This window comes from Bombina bombina, chromosome 5 (genome assembly GCF_027579735.1).
Source record: "Bombina bombina isolate aBomBom1 chromosome 5, aBomBom1.pri, whole genome shotgun sequence".
Taxonomy (NCBI): Eukaryota; Metazoa; Chordata; class Amphibia; order Anura; family Bombinatoridae; genus Bombina; species Bombina bombina.
In genome coordinates, this window is record NC_069503.1 from 848,370,827 (window position 1) to 848,392,960 (window position 22,134).

A 22,134-nucleotide genomic window follows, 5' to 3' on the forward strand; every position below is an offset into this window, starting at 1 on the left:
CTTTAATGACAAATCATATTCTGGACTAAGTAAACAAAAAAAAACAACAACTAAATTTCTTGCCTAAAATGAAATAAGTACTATGTATTTGCTCAGTTTATTGGAAACCTAACCTCCCAGCTTCTACAGTTGAATTATTTCAATAAGGTCTCCTGCACATAACATACAAAATCTGTCTTTTTGTGTTATCATCAAAGTTTTATTTTGCACAAATTGTTATTCTCGTGTATTTAGAAATGAGACTTAAAGATTATGATGGGAAATTAAGAGGATTTGAAATATGTTTTATATGGTGTAGTGGAAAACTTGTATATTTATTATAAAGGAGGTGGTGAATGTCTACATATGTTGCATATAACATGATAGTCTCTTCCAGGATATATTGTGAAAACAGACAAACATTTATTCAAGATTGTGAAGATGATGGTGAAACTGCAGCAGGAAAACGTTTGCTTCATCTAATGCAGGTATGATTGTTTAAAGCGACATGAAACCCAACACGTTTCTTTTGTGATTCAGACAGGCAACCCATTTCTAATTTACTTCTATTATTTAATTTTACTTTGTTCCTTTGGTATCATTTGTTGAAAATCATACTTGGGTATACTGAAGAGCAGCAATGCACTACTGGGAGGTAGCTGGTGATTGTTGGCTGCACATATGTCTCTTGTCATTGTCTCACCCAATTTATTTAACTAGTTCCAGTAGTTCATTGCTGCTCCTTCATAAGATACCAAGAAAATGTAGCAAATTTGATATTAGAAGTAAATTGGAAATTTGTTTTAAATTGTTTTCTCTATCTGAATCATGAAACAAAAACTTGAGGATTCATGTTCCTTTAATTTTAAACGTTGTTAGAATGCTAATAACATTGGTCACACAGAAGGATTTTTACATATACTGATTATGAAATAAAATTTCTTACATCTGCTTTTTCTAAATATTGCAGCGAAACAAAGTTTACAGTTTTAGCCTACTGGCATTAACAAAGTTAAAGGTAAATTCTGTTATAGGTTTGTACAATTCCAGTCAATCTAGATAAGCTTGCCTGTGCTTAGCCCTTTAAGGAATGGTGCTACACTGCTTTGCAGTTAGGCAGTTCTGAGGATTACGTAAAAGGACGTGAAATAAATGCCTGTTTTGTTTTTCATAGATAAATTTGCAGCTTACTTAAGCTTTTTTGAAACCATATTTTGATTAAGTTATCCATCAATATACAGTAATAGATATAGAAGAAAAGAAGAAATGTGGGAGAGAAAAACAAATACAAGAAAACACTAGAGAGAGAGAGATCTCATATCCAGATATCGTAGGTGGATTCGTATGACTTTAAATAGCTCGATGTACCTGTCCTACTACCAGTCCTAACCAGATTGAAAGTTGTGATCAATGTGAGCAAATCAATGCGTTTCAGCCGCCTGGGCCTTTATCAAGATCCATCTGATCAATCTGGTTAGGACTGGTAGTAGGACAGGTACATCGAGCTATTTAAAGTCATAACAAATAGTCTCCATATGCGTAATTCCTGTCCCAGGATCTACTAGCTTCCCAAGTTGCTTTCCCTAACGGATCTCACATAACGAGCTGCAAAAACCAGTTTATCAGTTTTCCTACTTTTGATACACTCGGCTTTGACCTCAACATCGGAACTAATTGGTAGTTGGACCGTGAGGTATCGCCCAATTCAGTCTTGGCGCACAAACTAATACCCGGATTGTCTACAATTCCTGAAAATACCGAGGCACAACTGCTAATATCTGGAATATTGAGGAACTTTGTTATCACCATCCGCTAAAGGTTAGCTGGAACGTTAACCTCAGGGATAACCCTGATTTACCGGTCTATGAAATTTGTCCGTACCTTACTTTTGCTACTATCGTTTGGGACTTTTAGTCTCTAATAAGGACTGCTTCCAAAAGGGGAATTATATTTATATCAGGTACATTATGACACAAAGTTACCATTTCTTTCATGTAATTAGCAAGAGTCCATGAGCTAGTGACGTATGGGATATACATTCCTACCAGGAGGGGCAAAGTTTCGCAAACCTCAAAATGCCTATAAATACACCCCTCACCACACCCACAATTCAGTTTTACAAACTTTGCCTCCCATGGAGGTGGTGAAGTAAGTTTGTGCAAGATTTCTACGTTGATATGCGCTTCGCAGCAGGCTGAAGCCCGGTTTTCCTCTCAGAGTGCAGTGAATGTCAGAGGGATTTGAAGAGAGTATTGCCTATTTGAATACTATGGTCTTCCTCTAGGGGACCTATTTCATAGGTTCTCTGTTATCGGTCGTAGAGATTTCTTCTCCTACCTCCCTTTTCAGATCGACGATATACTCTTATATACCATTACCTCTGCTGATTCTCGTTTCAGTACTGGTTTGGCTATCTACTATATGTAGATGAGTGTCTTGGGGTAAGTAAATCTTATTTCTATTTATGACACTCAAAGCTATGGTTGGGCACTTTATATGTAAAGTTCTAAATATATGTTTTAAACTTATATTTGCCTTGATTCAGGATAATCAGTATTCCTTCTTTCAGACTGTCAGTTTCATTTTTTGGGAAAATGCATATAAATAAATATTTTTTCTTACCTTGAAAATTTCAAATTGACTTTTTTCCTTGCGGGCTGTTAGGCTCGCGGGGGCAGAAAATGCTTCAATTTATTGCGTCATTTTTGGCGCAACCTTTTTTTACGCAAAATTTCGTTATTTCCGGCGCCGGAAGTTTTCACGTGGTTGCGTCATTTTTGTGTGTTATTTGCGCCAAAAATATGGGCGTCGTTTTTGGCGCCAAAAAAATGTGGGCATCATACTTGACGTCAAAAAAAGTGGGCATCATACTTGGCGCCAGTTTTTTTCACATTATTTCAGTCTCATTTTTTTGTTGCTTCTGGTTGCTAGAGGCTTGTTTGTTTTGCATTTTTTCCCATTCCTGAAACTGTCATTTAAGGAATTTGATCATTTTGCTTTATATGTTGTTTTTTCTATTACATATTGCAAGATGTCACAACCTGACCCTGGATCAGAATCTACTTCTGGAAAGACGCTGCCTGATGTTGGTTCTACCAAAGCTAAGTGCATTTGTTGTAAACTTTTGGTAACTGTTCCTCCGGCTGTAGTTTGTGTTAGTTGTCATGATAAACTTTCTAACGCAGATAATGTCTCCATTAGTAATAATCCATTACCTGTTGTTGTTCCTTCAACATCTAATGTTCAGGATGTTCCTGTTAATGTAAGAGAATTTGTTTCTAATTCTATTAGGAAGGCTCTGTCTGTTATTCCTCCTACCAGTAAACGTAAAAGGTCTTTTAAAACTTCTCATATTTCAGATGAATTTTTAAATGACCGCCATCATTCTGACTTATCTATTTCTGATGAGGATCTCTCTGGTTCAGAAGATTCTGCCTCAGATATTGACACTGATAAATCTTCATATTTATTTAAGATGGAGTTTATTCGTTCTTTACTTAAAGAAGTGTTGATTGCATTAGATATGGAGGAGTCTAGTCCTCTTGATATTAAAACTAATAAGCGTTTAAATTCAGTTTTTAAACCTCATGTAGTTATTCCAGAAGTTTTTCCAGTTCCTGATGCTATTTCAGAAGTAATTTCTAGGGAATGGAATAGTCTGGGTACTTCATTTACTCCTTCACCAAGGTTTAAAAAATTGTACCCTTTGCCATCTGACAGATTAGAGTTTTGGGAGAAAATCCCCAAAGTTGATGGGGCTATCTCTACTCTTGCTAAACGTACTACTATTCCTACGGCAGATAGTACTTTGTTTAAGGATCCTTTAGATAGGAAGCTTAAATCCTTTCTAAGGAAGGTTTATTTATGTTCAGGTAATCTTCTTAGGCCTGCTATTTCTTTGGCTGATGTTGCTGCAGCTTCCACTTTTTGGTTGGAGGCTTTAGCGCAACAAGTGTCAGACCATAATGCTTATAGCATTGTTAAACTTCTTCAACATGCTAATAACTTTGTTTGTGATGCCATTTTTTATATCATTAGAGTTGATGTCAGGTATATGTCTTTAGCTATTTTAGCTAGAAGAGCTTTATGGCTTAAATCTTGGAATGCAGATATGACTTCTAAGTCAACATTGCTTTCTCTTTCTTTCCAAGGTAATACATTATTTGGTTCACAGTTGGATTCAATAATTTCAACCGTTACTGGGGGGAAGGGAGCCTTTTTGCCTCAGGACAAAAAATCTAAAGGTAAATATAGGGCTGCTAATCGTTTTCGTTCCTTTCGTCAGAATAAGGAACAAAAGCCTGACCCTTCCCCTAAAGGAACAGTTTCCGTTTGGAAACCTTCTCCAGTCTGGAATAAATCCAAGCCTTTTCGAAAGTCAAAATCAGCTCCTAAATCCGCATGAAGGTGCGGCCCTCATTCCAGCACAGCTGGTAGGGGGCAGGTTACGATTTTTCAAAGATGTTTGGATCAATTCGATTCACAGTCTTTGGATTCAGAACATTGTTTCACAAGGGTACAGAATAGGTTTCAAGGTAAGGCTGCCTGTGAGAAGATTTTTTCTCTCACGCATCCCAGTAAAGGCTCAGGCGTTTCTGAAATGTGTTTCAGACCTAGAGTCAGCTGGGGTAATTATGCCAGTTCCAGTTCTGGAACAGGGTCTGGGGTTTTACTCAAATCTATTCATTGTACCAAAGAAGGAGAATTCCTTCAGACCAGTTTTGGATCTAAAAATATTGAATCGTTATGTAAGAATACCAACATTCAAAATGGTGACTATAAGGACTATTCTGCCTTTTGTTCAGCAAGGGCATTATATGTCTACAATAGACTTATAGGATGCATATCTTCATATTCCAATTCATCCAGATCACTATCAGTTCCTGAGATTCTCTTTTCTAGACAAGCATTACCAGTTTGTTGCTCTTCCGTTTGGCCTAGCAATAGCTCCAAGGATCTTTTCAAAGGTTCTCAGTGCCCTTCTCTCTGTAATCAGAGAACAGGGTATTGCGGTATTTCCTTATTTGGACGATATCTTGGTACTTGCTCAGTCTTTACATTTTGCAGAATCTCATACGAATCAACTTGTGTTGTTTCTTCAAAGACATGGTTGGAGGATCAATTTACCAAAGAGTTCCTTGATTCCTCAGACAAAGGTAACCTTTTTGGGTTTCCAAATAGATTCATTGTCCATGACTTTGTCTCTAACAGAAAAGAGACGTCTGAAATTAGTTTCAGCTTGTCGAAACCTTCAGTCTCAATCGTTTCCTTCGGTAGCTTTGTGCATGGAAATTCTAGGTTTCATGACTGCTGCATCGGACGCGATCCCTTTTGCTCATTTTCACATGAGACCTCTTCAGCTTTGTATGCTGAACCAATGATGCAGGGATTATACAAAGATATCACAATTAATATCCTTAAATCCCAAAGTTCGATCTTCTCTGACTTGGTGTTTGGATCACCATCGTTTAATTCAAGGGGCCTCTTTTGTTCGTCCAACCTGGACTGTGATCTCAACAGATGCGAGTCTTTCAGGTTGGGGAGCTGTATGGGGATCTCTGACAGCGCAGGGGGTTTGGGAATCTCAGGAGGCGAGATTACCAATCAACATTTTGGAACTCCGTGCGATTTTCAGAGCTCTTCAGTTCTGGCCTCTTCTGATGAGAGAATCGTTTTTCAGACAGACAATGTCACAACCGTGGCGTATGTCAATCATCAAGGAGAGACTCACAGTCCTCAGGCTATGAAAGAAGTATCTCGGATACTTGTATGGGCGGAATCCAGCTCTTGTCTAATCTCTGCGGTTCACATCCCAGGTATAGACGATTGCGAAGCGGATTATCTCAGTCGCCAGACGCTACATCCGGGCGAATGGTCTCTTCACTCAGAGGTATTTCTTCAGATTGTTCAAATCTGGGGACTTCCAGAAATAGATCTGATGGCCTCTCATCTAAACAAGAAACTTCCCAGGTATCTGTCCAGATCCAGGGATCCTCAGGTGGAAGCAGTGGACGCGTTGTCTCTTCCCTGGAATTATCAACCTGCCTATATCTTTACGCCTCTAGTTCTTCTTCCAAAAGTGATTTCCAAAATCCTAATGGAGTGTTCGTTTGTACTGCTGGTGACTCCAGCATGGCCTCACAGGTTTTGGTATGTGGATCTCGTTCGGATGGCCAGTTGCCAACCTTGGACACTTCCGTTAAGGCCAGACCTTCTATCTCAAGGCCCATTTTTCCATCAGGATCTCAAATCATTAAATTTGAAGGTATGGAGATTGAACGCTTGATTCTTACTCATAGAGGTTTCTCTGACTCAGTGATTAATACTATGTTGCAGGCTCATAAATCTGTATCAAGGAAGATTTATTACCGAGTCTGGAAGACTTACATTTCTTGGTGTTCTTCTCATAAATTCTCTTGGCATTCTTTTAGAATTCCTAGAATTTTACAGTTTCTTCAGGATGGTTTGGATAAGGGTTTGTCTGCAAGTTCCTTGAAAGGAAAAATCTCTGCTCTTTCTGTTCTTTTTCACAGAAAGATTGCTAATCTTCCTGATATTCATTGTTTTGTACAGGCTTTGGTTCGTATCAAGCCTGTTATTAAGTCAATCTCACCTCCTTGGAGTCTTAATTTGGTTCTGAGGGCTTTACAGGCTCCTCCATTTGAACCTATGCATTCTTTGGATATTAAATTACTTTCTTGGAAAGTTTTTTGTTCCTTTTGGCCATCTCTTCTGCTAGAAGAGTTTCTGAGTTATCTGCTCTTTCTTGTGAATCTTCTTTTCTGATTTTTCATCAGGATAAGGCGGTGTTTCGGACTTCATTCATATTTTTACCTAAAGTTGTGAATTCTAACAATATTAGTAGAGAAATTGTTGTCCCTTCATTGTGTCCTAATCCTAAGAATTCTCTGGAGAGATCTTTACATTCTTTGGATGTGGTTAGAGCTTTGAAATATTATGTTGAAGCTACTAAAGGTTTCAGAAAGACTTCTAGTCTATTTGTTATCTTTTCTGGTTCCAGGAAAGGTCAGAAGGCTTCTGCCATTTCTTTGGCATCTTGGTTAAAGTCTTTGATTCATCATGCTTATGTGGAGTCGGGTAAGTCCCCGCCTCAAAGGATTATGGCTCATTCTACTAGGTCAGTTTCTACTTCCTGGGCTTTTAAGAATGAAGCTTCTGTTGATCAGATTTGCAAAGCAGCAACTTGGTCTTCTTTGCATACTTTTACTAAATTCTACCATTTTGATGTTTTCTCTTCTTCTGAAGCAGTTTTTGGTAGAAAAGTACTTCAGGCAGCTGTTTCAGTTTGATGCTTCTTCTTATTATTTCATTTTTTTGATTTGGGTTGTGGATCTTTTTCAGCGGAATTGGCTGTCTTTATTTTATCCCTCCCTCTCAAGTGACTCTTGCGTGGAAGTTCCACATCTTGGGTATCTGCTATCCCATACGTCACTAGCTCATGGACTCTTGCTAATTACATGAAAGAAAACATAATTTATGTAAGAACTTACCTGATAAATTCATTTCTTTCATATTAGCAAGAGTCCATGAGGCCCACCCTTTTTTTGTGGTGGTTATGATTTTTTTGTATAAAGCACAATTATTCCAATTCCTTATTTTTGATGCTTTTGCTCCTTCTTATCACCCCACTTCTTGGCTATTCGTTAAACTGAATTGTGGGTGGGGTGAGGGGTGTATTTATAGGCATTTTGAGGTTTGGGAAACTTTGCCCCTCCTGGTAGGAATGTGTATCCCATACGTCACTAGCTCATGGACTCTTGCTAATATGAAAGAAATTAATTTATCAGGTAAGTTCTTACATAAATTATGTTTTTTACTTGCTGTATATATATATATAATTGTACCAGTTCTTTTTAGTTTTATCAGTTAGTCTTTTATATGTAACACCTGTATTGCGAATATTCGTATTTACTATATGGATTATTTGTATATATATATTCTGATGCCAGCATCTTATTTTAATACATTGTAATAAATATCATTTGATTGTTATATCTGACAAATTCTTATTTCACACTTATTCCTTTTAAATACAATGTACTATACATAATTATAGCTATTATTTTTCACAATACATTGTATCCACCTTTGCTACACTTTATGTGCGTGTAGGATTAGACATATATACAGTATATACTGTATGTGTATATATATATATATATATATATATTTTTTTTTTTTTTCAGATATCTAGTAATGTTTGGCACCAATTAAGTATTTCTTTTTTGTCACGTATCTCTAGCTCCACATGCCACAGAGCATTATAGGTCACTTATTTGTTTCTAGTCACATGCATGCTGCATCATATCCTTAGTTCTCTTTAGCTTTTTTAGCGCTATCCCACCATTCTGTACTATAATAGCACACTTGCCTTGCCAGGAACTGACCATTAAAATAAGACGGACAGAGAGATACAGGACTGACACGCATGAATACACATATAAATATTTGCACAAACACAATGTCTGTTGTACATAAGACAATGAGATTAAAATGATTGATTATGATGGTTAGTTTTGATATGTGGCTTGTTAGATGAAAAATCACGTAGCAAACTCAAAATAACTTGTAAAACAACTACCTAAGTTGAGAATTTCTATTAATGACTCTGACTATAACAATATATACAATACAAAAAAAAATCAGGCTCACTCACTCTTTGCCCTCCTCTCTTCCAATAACATATAGAGTGCAGTGATATATTCCCCTTACTTTCAGTAACTCTTACAGTGCTGTAATTTAGCCCCCATACTGCAAGTAATGCTCACACTGTACCACTTAAGTTTCCTTATTATCACATACACTTTAGAGATTTAATCCCTGCATTGTCTGCAATACAGAGGAGGCATTTAAACTTATCCCCAGTCAGAGTGCCATGATTTTCCAACATATTTCCAGCAAGACATAGTGCAGGAATAAATCCAGATATTGGCAGTAATGCAGAGAGCTGGGTATAGGAGCTTATTAGGGGGTTGATGAAGTAACCATGCTCTCCAAGGCAACAAGAAGGCAAATTCACACAGTCAAATATAATTTACACTCTCAAGTACACACAATTATTAACACTGCTTTCTTTTCCCCTAGATTTTGGATGCCCGTGATGTCATGGTGGTTGTTTCACGGTGGTATGGAGGAATCCTTCTTGGACCCGATCGTTTCAAGCATATCAATAACTGTGCACGAAATATACTGGTGGAATATAACTACACTAACTCTACAGTAAGTTCTGATTTTATGTTTACAGTTTTATGTCTGCTTTAAACAAAAAAAAGAAGAGGCCTAGGAATACTGCTAGCAAGAGAAAAGCCAGGCCTAAATAGTTTAATTTTTTTACCTATGCTGAACAGAATAAATTAATATTACCTTAGTTGCAATGTGAAAATTTCCAAAATGTTACCCAAATTCATGACTTTTATCATGATTCACAAGGCAATCAAATAGGAAATAAAATATTAATGCAGAACTAGTTGGTGAGCCACACTGAATATATAATGTTAAGATCTTTCACTTAGCCATTCAACTGCCTCTGTAGTTCATATGTGCTAAAATTATGAATCACGGAAGGTCTCCTATGGAGGGTTGGGAGTCAACTGATTTTGCTGTACCACTGACATGATACCATTGACATTGAGCAAACAGCTGATCTTGGAAGTGTATATTCAGTTCATTTCTGTGACTCGGGTGTCCTAGCCTCTGATTTGTCGAATCTTTATAGCATTCCAGAACACTATTTAAAAAAACAGGCTTATAATGGAATTTAGAATCACACTTAAAGTGCAGTCATAATAATTTTAGGCCAATACAAAATGTTGTCATTGAAACTTTCCATGAAATTCATCATCTAAGGAAATATTTCATTTTTGGGGGGAAAAATTCTCACAGTTAAAGCAGCACTGTGAACATAATCTGAAATTATGTATTTTATACCTATATCACTATATACTAATATATATATATAATTTAATGAATTTATTTTCACTTTTAGGAAGAATCTGCCAAATCGCAAGGGAAGAACAAAAAAGTAATGAAAGAAAATAAGAAGAAGACAGAACATTGATATCAATAGTTTTATTTTTTTAAATCAAAATATTTTTATTATTACGTATGGGTAAATATATTTTATTGTAAATAATGAAATGATTTGAGCAGAGACAAGAAAATAAACTAACACCTAGAAAATACTAGCAATGACAATTATTACTCTAAACAATGTATGATTGATCCTAATACCCCTGTTTTCAGGTAGGGTTATTCATGACAGGTAGTGGCAAGTAGGGTAGTAGTCGCTGTCGTTTGGTGGGTGGAGTTAAGCAGAAAAAGGCAGGGTTGAGCAGATTATGGGCAAGTGTGGAGCTGGTCATGAGATGTGGTGGTCACTTTGGAAGCCGTCACTTTTCTAGAGAAGAAAAAGCTGCATGAGGGTTTGTGACAATCCCGAAATGCGTGGGGCAGTTGTGAGTTTTGCTGCATGGAAGTAAAATATATGTAGTAAATGAGAAAATAAAATATGGAGGCTAACTGAATCAATATTGATGTATACAGCGTTTTTTCACTTAAAGGGACATGAAACCCAAATGTTTCCTTTAATGATTCAGATAGAGGATGCAATTTTAAACAACTTTCTAATTTACTTCTATTATCTAATTTGTTTTATTCTCTTGGTATAATTTGTTGAAGGAGCAACAATGTATTAATGGTTTCTAACTGAACACATGGGTGATCCAATAACAATATATATATATATATATATATATATATATATATGCAGCCCAAGGGTTGCAGGTTCGGTTCCTGGTGAGGTCCACTCAGCCTTTCATCCTTTCAAGGTCGATAAAATGAGCAGCGCCTTGAGACCCTGACGTTTGATTAGCTGCGCTTTACAAGTACCACATACATACAGACAGCTAGAACCTAGGTTATCTGCTGCTTACCTAGATAAACCTTTCAGCAAAGGATAACAAGAGAAGGAAGCAAATTAAATTATAGAAGTAGATTGGAAAGTTGTTTAAAATTGTATTCTCTATCTGAATCATGAAAGAACATTTTTGGGTTTCATGTCCCTTTAACTAATAATATCAACTGAGATTTGCAATGAACAGTTTTATATAATATTGTGTAATTTTCTACCAGCATATTTAAATTAATATTCTTATGATTGTATTTAAGTTATGTACAGGTTTCATAGTGTAAAAATGTTATTAGAACGATATTTTATGTTATTATTAAGCCAACAAACAACTGTGAAAAAATGTGAACAGAGCATATGCAAGAAAAATGGAAAAAGAAAGAAAAATGTCAAGTGCTGGGATAAGGCATGCAAAAAAGATTAAAAAAAAATCAGGACATTAATGCTGTTAAAATAGGTTCCAAAATAATGTAAAAGATGAATACATTAGTCATTACATGCTTTAGTAACAGACAGCTGGTGCTGAAGGAGGTACATGAAGGAAATCTTTAAAAAAAATTGTTAATTTTCTAAGCAAAAATGTAGCTACATATTTTATATGCTTTACATTTGTTTGACTTTCTCTTGTTTTATGTTTACAAAATAAATACTTCATATAGGATTTTAGTTACATGTAGTATAATATAATAACCTGGTGGTGTAACTTGCTATCAAATATGTTTGGGTGTAACAAAACAAAAACCTACAAGGAATACTGTAAACAGCATGATTGTAAAGGAAATGGCTGTCTCTGGGAACGAGAAATTCACCAATTGAATGATGCATTTTCACATGCTCGGAATAGTAAAAACAGCAGTATTATTTTCATAATTAAAATATGGCCATTGTTTTGTTATTTATACAGATACAAATGTATTTGGTACTATGACATAGCTAGTGGTTATACCTAGTAGAATGACAGGACTGAGAATATGAACACTCATTGCATGAGGCACCATACCTGTTTGATTGAAAGAAATACTGTGCACATGGGGCAATATTTTATGTTGTTTAAAATGGAAAATGGATATTTTTTAATACACATTTCATATTTTTAAATATTTAAACACATTAAATGATATAGATATAATTCTTTTTATTGTTTTGTAAAATACAAATACAACATAACTAAAAATATTTGTACATTTGTGTTCATGCGCAAAGAGTATGGCAACATAACATAAACATAGCAAATTTGCACTGTCCAACTCAAACCTCACCCCCCAAAAAAATAGGTGTTTTCTTTATATCTCTTATAACACAACGGGCTTTGATAGCGACCTCAAACATAATTGCTCTGAACATTCCTAATTAACATATCTTTGGTAATCTTAATTTCCATAATAATATTAGTACAACATATCACATCTAAAACATAATCAATTATACATATCTTACCCCTATACTTAGGGAACAGTGTATACTGTACATATAGACTTGACAAAAAAGTACTTTCCTCGAAAGATCCTTTATCTTACCAAACTTCCATTTTAGTCTATGTAAGACCTATTGACTTGGGAGGTTAACTCATCAGGCATGTGACAAGTTTTGCGTTCCCAAAAAAAGAAAAAGAATATTGGAGGGTGTAGCCCTAAAGTGTGCCCGGGAGGGGGAGTAAAAAAAATAAAAGGATTTATATGGTTATAAAAATTTAATCATTTTACAATAAAGACCTCCATGTGGCAGGGAGTTTATTAATGACAATCCAATGTATTACTAACTTGGATTTTCTTAAAGGTTTGATCATTTGAAGTTGAACATTTACGGGCTGCGCTTCTATTACATGTAGCCATTTATAAAAAAATATTTTAAGCTGTTTCTCTGAGTCAAGTACTTTATTATATTGTTCCATTGAGATTTGACTTATCATCCCTCTAGTAAATTGCACTATACTTGATACTTGAGGGGATTTCCATCTAGTTAATATCAACATACGACTCTTAAGAATGGTGGTATTAATTAACCTAGTATTCTCATTTCTGAACGGCCGCATAAAAAGAAGACATGCTTACTATTAATCTGGAATTCATGTTTTAACATATTAACCAACCAGTAATTAATCTTTTGCCAGAACTTGTCTAATTTTAGGACAAGACCACAAGCAATGTTCTAGATCAGCATATCTCGCTCTACATTTGTAACATACTATATTATCCTTCCTGTACCATTGTGCGAATTTCCTGGGTGTAATATATAATTGATTTATTATTTTGAAATGTGACTCTCCAAAAAATTATTCTTGTTGTTTTTTTTTGTTGTTTTTACAATGCTTTGTAAGCTAAATGCTATCACTTCAACTGTAAGCGTACTGAATATTTTCAACCATGTGATATGTAATACCTGTAAATGTTCCTGCGACAGGTGAGACATATAAGTATTATCTATCGTGGAGATTGTATATTTCCTTTGTTGGTATACCCTAATAACCTTTTCTAGTTATCCCATATGCCAATCAACAGTACAGGGAGTGCAGAATTATTAGGCAAATGAGTATTTTGACCACATCATCCTCTTTATGCATGTTGTCTTACTCCAAGCTGTATAGGCTCGAAAGCCTACTACCAATTAAGCATATTAGGTGATGTGCATCTCTGTAATGAGAAGGGGTGTGGTCTAATGACATCAACACCCTATATCAGGTGTGCATAATTATTAGGCAACTTCCTTTCCTTTGGCAAAATGGGTCATAAGAAGGACTTGACAGGCTCAGAAAAGTCAAAAATAGTGAGATATCTTGCAGAGGGATGCAGCACTCTTAAAATTGCAAAGCTTCTGAAGCGTGATCATCGAACAATCAAGCGTTTCATTCAAAATAGTCAACAGGGTCGCAAGAAGCGTGTGGAGAAACCAAGGCGCAAAATAAGTGCCCATGAACTGAGAAAAGTCAAGCGTGCAGCTGCCAAGATGCCACTTGCCACCAGTTTGGCCATATTTCAGAGCTGCAACATCACTGGAGTGCCCAAAAGCACAAGGTGTGCAATACTCAGAGACATGGCCAAGGTAAGAAAGGCTGAAAGACGACCACCACTGAACAAGACACACAAGCTGAAACGTCAAGACTGGGCCAAGAAATATCTCAAGACTGATTTTTCTAAGGTTTTATGGACTGATGAAATGAGAGTGAGTCTTGATGGGCCAGATGGATGGGCCCGTGGCTGGATTGGTAAAGGGCAGAGAGCTCCAGTCCGACTCAGACGCCAGCAAGGTGGAGGTGGAGTACTGGTTTGGGCTGGTATCATCAAAGATGAGCTTGTGGGGCCTTTTCGGGTTGAGGATGGAGTCAAGCTCAACTCCCAGTCCTACTTCCAGTTTCTGGAAGACACCTTCAAGCAGTGGTACAGGAAGAAGTCTGCATCCTTCAAGAAAAACATGATTTTCATGCAGGACAATGCTCCATCACACGCGTCCAAGTACTCCACAGCTTGGCTGGCAAGAAAGGGTATAAAAGAAGAAAATCTAATGACATGACCTCCTTGTTCACCTGATCTGAACCCCATTGAGAACCTGTGGTCCATCATCAAATGTGAGATTTACAAGGAGGGAAAACAGTACACCTCTCTGAACAGTGTCTGGGAGGCTGTGGTTGCTGCTGCACGCAATGTTGATGGTGAACAGATCAAAACACTGACAGAATCCATGGATGGCAGGCTTTTGAGTGTCCTTGCAAAGAAAGGTGGCTCTATTGGTCACTGATTTGTTTTTGTTTTGTTTTTGAATGTCAGAAATGTATATTTGTGAATGTTGAGATGTTATATTGGTTTCACTGGTAAAAATAAATACCTGTAATTGAAATGGGTATATATTTGTTTTTTGTTAAGTTGCCTAATAATTATGCACAGTAATAGTCACCTCCACACACAGATATCCCCCTAAAATAGCTATAACTAAAAACTACTTCCAAAACTATTCAGCTTTGATATTAATGAGTTTTTTGGGTTAATTGAGAACATGGTTGTTGTTCAATAATAAAATTAATCCTCAAAAATACAACTTGCCTAATAATTCTGCACTCCCTGTATATTTGTCTTTCAACTTGTTGAAAAAGTGTCTAATCTGGAGATATGCGTAAAATTCTATTTTGGGTAGTTGAAATTCTCTTGCTAATGTTTCGTATGATTTGATAGAACCTAGTGGTACATCTTTTATTTTTAAAAACTTTTTATTGAGGACAAAATGACAGATACAAATTATAGAAAACATGTTAGCATAAGTGTTACATCAAATATTTGCATCATATCTGAAAAACTCAGTTGTAAATACATATTATAGAAAACATAAAAGCATAAATGTTAAATCAAATATTTGCATCATATCTGAAAGACTCAATTGTAAAAGATTAAAATACAGTCCTCTATTTTCTCATTGCTTACTTATGTAGGCCTTGCGTAGACCTATATTGTTATAGTGAATTATAATCTAGAATAAAAATAACAAAACAAAGTTTGCTCCCTATCGTCGGGGGCAAAGACCACAACTGAGCACAGCAAACAACACATTACTATATGTTGGTGACAGTTCAACAGTATAACCAGCTATTAACACAAGTATACAGTGGTTGGGAACAAATGGGGTAATCAATGTGGTTGCTACCATACAGCAATATCAACTAAAAGTGTGTTGTTAATAAATATAAGAGTATTTCTGTTACCATCTGGGGTTGTCGCTGTGGAGCGCTTATAATTGAGCCTGATAGGATGTATATAAAGCAGTCTGGCGATCTACTAGTATGTTGCCATGTAAATGGTGTGGTATCCTAGCGGTGCGCAACCAAATAAAGATTGGAATACATGTGGTATGCAACAATCCTATATATAGGAGCGCTGTACAATTATGCTTTTAAAGTAAATACATATGCTTCCTATGTGGATAAATTAATATTTGATATGCACCTTGATTGAGCATAAAGATATTCAGGGAGTCTTGGCTAAGTATGGGCAAATTGTTCCTTCTTCGTGTAAGATGCAGTAGGCACTTTCATTATAATATTAAGTATTTATCTATGGGGTTTGGTAGAGTGCCTACCTACAGTTTATGTTTATAGCTTGTGTAAGGACATCCCAGCCTGTTTGTTCAATGTCATCAAGTGTGACCCACCGACACCATCCTCTAGGGTGTCTAACAGCATGTTAGTACTAGGTTGCTGTCCCGGCCGCAGACAGCAGTGTCCCAGAAGGTGTAGGAGTAGCGTCTGTGTGTACACACCATGCTAGAGCATCCTCTACATGTTTATATATTAGAGTTTACACTAATGTTTATTCTCATTCAGTGTGAGTGGTCTCTGGGAGGGCCAACTGGACCCCAATGCCTTAAAGATAAGGTGGGAATGAAAAATTGAGCTCCCCCAAAAACCCCATTACGATTTTCTTTACAAGGCTCTTCCCTCCCGCCAACTCTTGAGCTCAATATAAATATTTACTCTGCTCTAAATCTCTGGTAAGGTGTTTATGTATGGTGGTGATATATTTCAAACATTTGTATATATTGGGTAGCAGGGAATTTTAAACGTAAAAACAGTGAAATCTAATCTACTACACACAGTACAGACTACACAGCACATGGACCGGCCAATTACCCATAAATAACAAATGCCAGAACATAGAAAACTTTCTTAAGAAAAGGCCGGTACCCTTGAGATGCAAGTCAGATATTTATGTATTGTCCGGGCCAGTCATATCAAAATGGGCATAGGGAGTATTTTCATGGCTGTTCCACCGCACTCTGTTGCAACCCCCAGAGTCAAAAAAGATGTCACGGTCTATGAAAAATGAGCCCCCAGCAACCATCCGGGAGTGTGACCTAGGAACATTGTACCTTGTGGTTGTAGGGCTACAAAAGAATTTCAGATCTGTGCCCCGGGTTGAATCTCCCACAGCCGTGAACCAGCATTCTGTTGCGGTATGGCTCCTGGTCAGGCGCTCAGCGCTGGTCGGGATGACCAGGGTCAGGTGGGCCTCAATTTGTTTGGCTGCGTGCGAGAAGCCCCCGGGCGCGACCGCACCACCTCTGTCGATCCGATCCGGAGTATCAGGCTCATTACCCTGCGCATCCCCTTTCCATCTGAACACTGAGCCCTGTAGCGGCACATTGTATTGTCTATTTGGTGCTTCATCTAGATCCATGCGGCCAGTCTTGTCCACCTCCGTCTGACCCAAAGTAGCAGCATTTCTTCAGTGATAATGTGAGACTCTCTAGTGCTGCTTCCTTGCTTGGTCTGCATAGTATGAGGGGTTGAGTGAGTAATTAGCCCATCCGTACATGCTTGAGTGATATCATCTGTGATACTAGATGCTTCTTCTGAATTAGGTGCCGCAGCCATATTTATGGGTGTAGCGCTGAGCAACCGGACCAGATTGTCGTATGGGGCCCTGTCCATTAGAGAGCGCATCAAGCTCTCAATCTTTTCAAGATGGCGATCGGGGCTTTCTTGCAGGTCAGATGTACTGTGGACCGTCATTTTCCCCTATTGTTCCCTCCAATCCAGGCTATACACTGGTGACTGTACAGTCCCCTGCCGCGCTCAGCTAAGGCTAAATACCTCGGTAAACCGAGGGGGAAAGCGCTACCTGATATGAGCCGCCGCCCCAGGTCTTTAATGTCCGATCCTGAGCTCCAATTTCACCAACACAGCTCGGTCAATTGAAATAAAGTTCTCGCAGTGGAGATGTGTATTATCTTATTCAATATGCTTGTCTTTGCTGTAAATTTTTCACCAAAAATCGGCGGATATTTAGTGATTCAACTAGAGCTCCTGGAGATGCGACCGTTCAGGATCGCTGCTTGGACACGCCCCCAGTGGTACATTTTTTAACTGTGAGACATTGGAAAGACCCTTACTATTCCATTTTTGAAAAACCCCGAACTCTCTATGCCCCGGAATAAAATTGGGGTTACCCAAAATTGGCATAAGTTGCGACACATAGGGTTTAACTCCCATTCCTTTTCATAGTTTATGCCATGCAAGTATAACATTACTGATCACTATTAATTTGGAAATTTCCCCTGGAATACTTTTCGTCGGGCAGTGTAGTAGGGCCTTTAATGTGATAGGTGCACATATATCCATCTCGAATTGCAAGTAAGTAACACAATTGCCCTCTACAATCCAATCTATAGCAAATTTAGGCCGTGCTGCCAGGTTGTATAATTTTAGGTTTGGGAGTGCCAGACCGCCTGCTCTAAATGGGAGACTTAAAATCTCTGTTGAGCATCTTGTTTTTTCCCCCTTGCCATACAAAGAGAGAGCACATCTTATTGAACCTGTTAATATCTTTGTGCTTTATAATTAATGGAATATTTTGTAATAGATAAAGCGTACACGGGAAAATTATGTTTTATCATTATTCTCACTGAAATTGTAATGGGTAAAGATAACATCTTTTATAATCTACATTACATTTATCTATGCACACTGTAATATTCTTAGAATACCATTGGCTTGGATTCTTACTTATATTTTCCCAGGCATTTAATATATTCCACAATTTTAAATGGGCATTAATCCTGACCAACTACAGTTTTAGTTAACCATATAATTCTAGAATTTTTCTGGGTTAATTTTGTAGCGGGAAAATGAGCTAAACTGTTAAATTATATTTATATTCAATTATGTATTATATTCAATTATATTTGTTATGGTACTTCTGGATTTTGCACAAAATGTTTATTAGGCAGATGGTGGAATGTATTCCAGCCTAATCTTCACATGACGTGTTAATAGGGTTGCCACCTCAGCCATGTTTTCCTGGACACTTATGAGTTATATATACTGCTGGGTGTGCAGGTAGAAACATGAATTTCCACCCTGGACAGCACACAAATAGTTACACTGAAGAACCCTATTCATGTTCCTCCCTGCACACCCTGCAGCATGTATAAATCATAAGTGTCCAGGAAAACATGGCTGAGGTGGCAACCCTGCGTGTTAATGAGGACCATTGTGTTCATAAGGAGCAAACTTGTTGAAGCTTATATATACCTAAGATATTTGTCCACTCTCTTATGATTTGTCTCATATCTGTCAAGATATTTGGAGTACCCCTGAATAAATCAGGATATGAGTAGTTACAGCTGCAGCACCAGTCAGATCACCTAAACCAGAGAATTAGAGGGAAGCTTAGCATAGGGCTTGAAAAAATTAAGTTACCAAAAAATCATACAAACTATTCTACTGCACAAAGCAAACTTGAAATCTATTATATTGTGTCTTTTTTTTTTTAAAAAAGTGTTGAAACTAATTGGTCAATTCATAATAAAACATTACCTTAGATTCAATAACTTTTCGTAAAACTGGTAAATAAAAAATATTGCTGCAACTTAGCAAAAGTAGCAGAGTTGAAGGATATTTGAAACTGCCCTTTGTCACTGCCGCATCTCTCTTACAACTGTTCTTGGAACATAAGATGAGTTTCAATGTCAAGGATACTGGCATAACCAAATGCCTTCAAAATCTTACTAAACAAATGAATTAAAAAATAAAAAGTACACTTTCTGTAAAACAGTCCACTCTAACATATGCGCAAAAGAAAACTGTGAAAAAAAAGAGACAAATAAAAATTAGACAACCTTGATAACTTTGATGTAGCTAGACTTAACCGCAAGATACTTCCCAGGGGCATTATGAATTATTAGTATTAATAAATTTAGCATGCTTGAACAAGATTTAGGTTACAAAACGCCCATGGTCAGACCCTTATTTGGATCTGTAAGGTTTCTGAGATGCCAATGTAAAAGATATAAAAGGACAAAGCACAACTCTGAGTCATTGTAATGGTTCAATAAACACTCCAGTGTATATAAAACACATATACTTCATTTTATAAAAACAAAAGTGACTTCAACTGGCAGTCTCATAGTTTTCCTTCATGTACTGTACTGGTCTTAGCCTCTTGCTTATTGGACTTTGTGTTGATATGTGTAGCATTTGTAGATTGTCCTAATTCCAACTAGAAACAATGGAGTTGAGTCTCAATCAGGTATGGCTTTGTGAGAAGGTTCTGATTTGATATGTTGGGGCATCATTCATCATCATGTATTGAAGCACTTCACACAACTATAGATGTCAATGGCAGGAATGTCCACTAATGTAATGCTGGAGAAAACAGGTGAAGCAATCCTCAATGAATTTTAAACATCTTTATAATGAGGCTCCTTGGTAGCCTCACAAGCTTCTATGTATTTTACCCATTATGCACAATACATGGAACTTATGGTTGTGGTTTTGATCTTGGCAAAAAAGGCTAAAGCAGTTTGATTGTGCATGAAAATAAGTAAGACGATGGCAGCGTTTCCTTCAATTAGATGTGCGCATGCAAATATGGCATCTAAATAAAAAAAATTGCAGTCAATTTTCTCATTATGTGAATGTGGATATATGAGAAAAATAACTGTACAAAAGCTACATGAACAGATATGCAGTGCAAAAAAGGCCAACATGAGTCAAGCCTAAAGAATGAACAAAATTCTAGTCAACCCTTCAATAGGGTTTTCGGATAGACTGAAATACTGCTTCTGAATTGTGTAAATCATGAGAAGTGTAAACAGCGTGTGCAGGCACTGACATTTTTTAATACATTGGAATGCTTCAAATTTGGAAAACCAAGGAAAGTATTAAACATGAATCTTTCTGGTGGATTTAAATAGACCCCTTTGTGATTACATTCCAGTTATTAAAAAGCTATGGGTGTGGACAAGGGTGTCACTTGTTAGGAAACAATAAATTTGCTTCTTATTTCAGAATTTCCTATGCATTTCTTTTTGGCTATTGACATCTTTGAAACTTTTGGGGCTACAATATTGATAAGGTGCACCACATGGCAACCCCCAGTAGTGTAATAGTACAATGTTTGCCTCCTTCAACAGAATTAAAGTCACATTCTACAGCTTAAAGGGACATTAAACAGCAGAGTACAACTACAGTAGCATGGTCACCATGTCATTGTTTTTTCTTCCTGTACCTGCCGCTCTCTTTAAAGTTCTCTTATTTATTTTATTTAATATTCTTTAACTAAGGTTTTACAGAGATTCCAACAGATTTAAATGATATATAGCAGAAATCAAAATGACAATATAGCAGTACAATATACACTGTAAGGGATAGATTGAACAGCAATTGTCATGTCACAAGAATAACAGTCATAGGAACAATTGTCAAAGCAAATAAATAGCCTAATCTCTAAATAAAAGGTAAATCAATAAAACAAGGCGTAAATGTCTGAAACCTCTATTTTAACAGGTACTTCAGGAATGTGGTAACTACCGTTCGCACGAGGGGAGGAACTTTAAAGATATATAAGGTCACTCTTGGACCTCTGATGAAATAAATTAGTTTGCATTAGAAACTCTATAAAAGTATAGTATAGTGGTTTTATCGGCTTATATGTATAATAGTATAGAGTAATATGGCTAAACTCCTGTACATAAGAACTTAAGAGCTAACAAGAATAGGCACCTGCTAAACCTACTTAAATAAGATTAAAGCCTTTACACAATCATGATATTGAAATGTGCACATGGTGTATTGCTGCATACTTGTGCAATATGACTCTAGAGATCCAGCCAAAAATATATTGCTGAGTAAAGAGAAAATTAAGGGTCACAACAAAAAAATCTATATGCGCACATCTCATATCTCAAAGGGGTATAGAAGTAGGGTAAAAATACAATGACACAAAAAGGAACAGCAAAAAAATGCATTACTAGCTGTAATGGAGAGGAGTGACTTACATCAACAATATTTTAACCTCATTAGGAATGGAAATAATTGTAATACCACCTAAACTAAAGCATTTCCTTAAATCTAGTAGCTGAAAGTAGCTAAGCTTTTCTCATTACATAAACTCTAATTAAACTGCATGGTGAGAAAGTAGTGCAGGATATAATATAAACATGAACATGGTGGTTATCTCCTATATGAAAAAATGAACATTATTCTGACTGATAATATCATCTTACGGCATAACAAGAACATTGGTAATATGGGTATCTAGATGGTATGGTAGTTCTTTAAATAAAACATTTCTCCCATATAGGTTTAAAAGTCAGTCTATTTTATTAACCTATTTGCATACAAAGAGAGAAGCACTCTACCAGAAACTAACAACAGCTCAATTGCTTGTTCTATGGTGAGTTACCACATAGGAGCAGCCTCTTTTAGCCCAGTTGTGCTTTTCACAGAGGAAAACTTTCCTGAA

The 22,134-nt window shown here is 36.7% G+C and overlaps 1 protein-coding gene across 3 annotated transcripts in view; it reads left to right on the forward strand.

The window, feature by feature from the left end:
- IMPACT (impact RWD domain protein) overlaps nucleotides 1-11,567 on the forward strand; it is a 108,078-nt gene extending 96,511 nt beyond the window's left edge. For all 3 annotated transcript variants that reach the window (XM_053714985.1, XM_053714987.1, XM_053714986.1), the window contains 3 exons: nucleotides 377-467; nucleotides 9,085-9,219; nucleotides 9,986-11,567. In XM_053714985.1, coding sequence (XP_053570960.1) covers nucleotides 377-467; nucleotides 9,085-9,219; nucleotides 9,986-10,057 — 298 coding nt within the window. In that variant the 3' untranslated portion in view covers nucleotides 10,058-11,567. The remainder of the gene's footprint in view (nucleotides 1-376; nucleotides 468-9,084; nucleotides 9,220-9,985) is intronic.
- The last annotated feature ends 10,567 nt before the right edge of the window (nucleotides 11,568-22,134 follow it).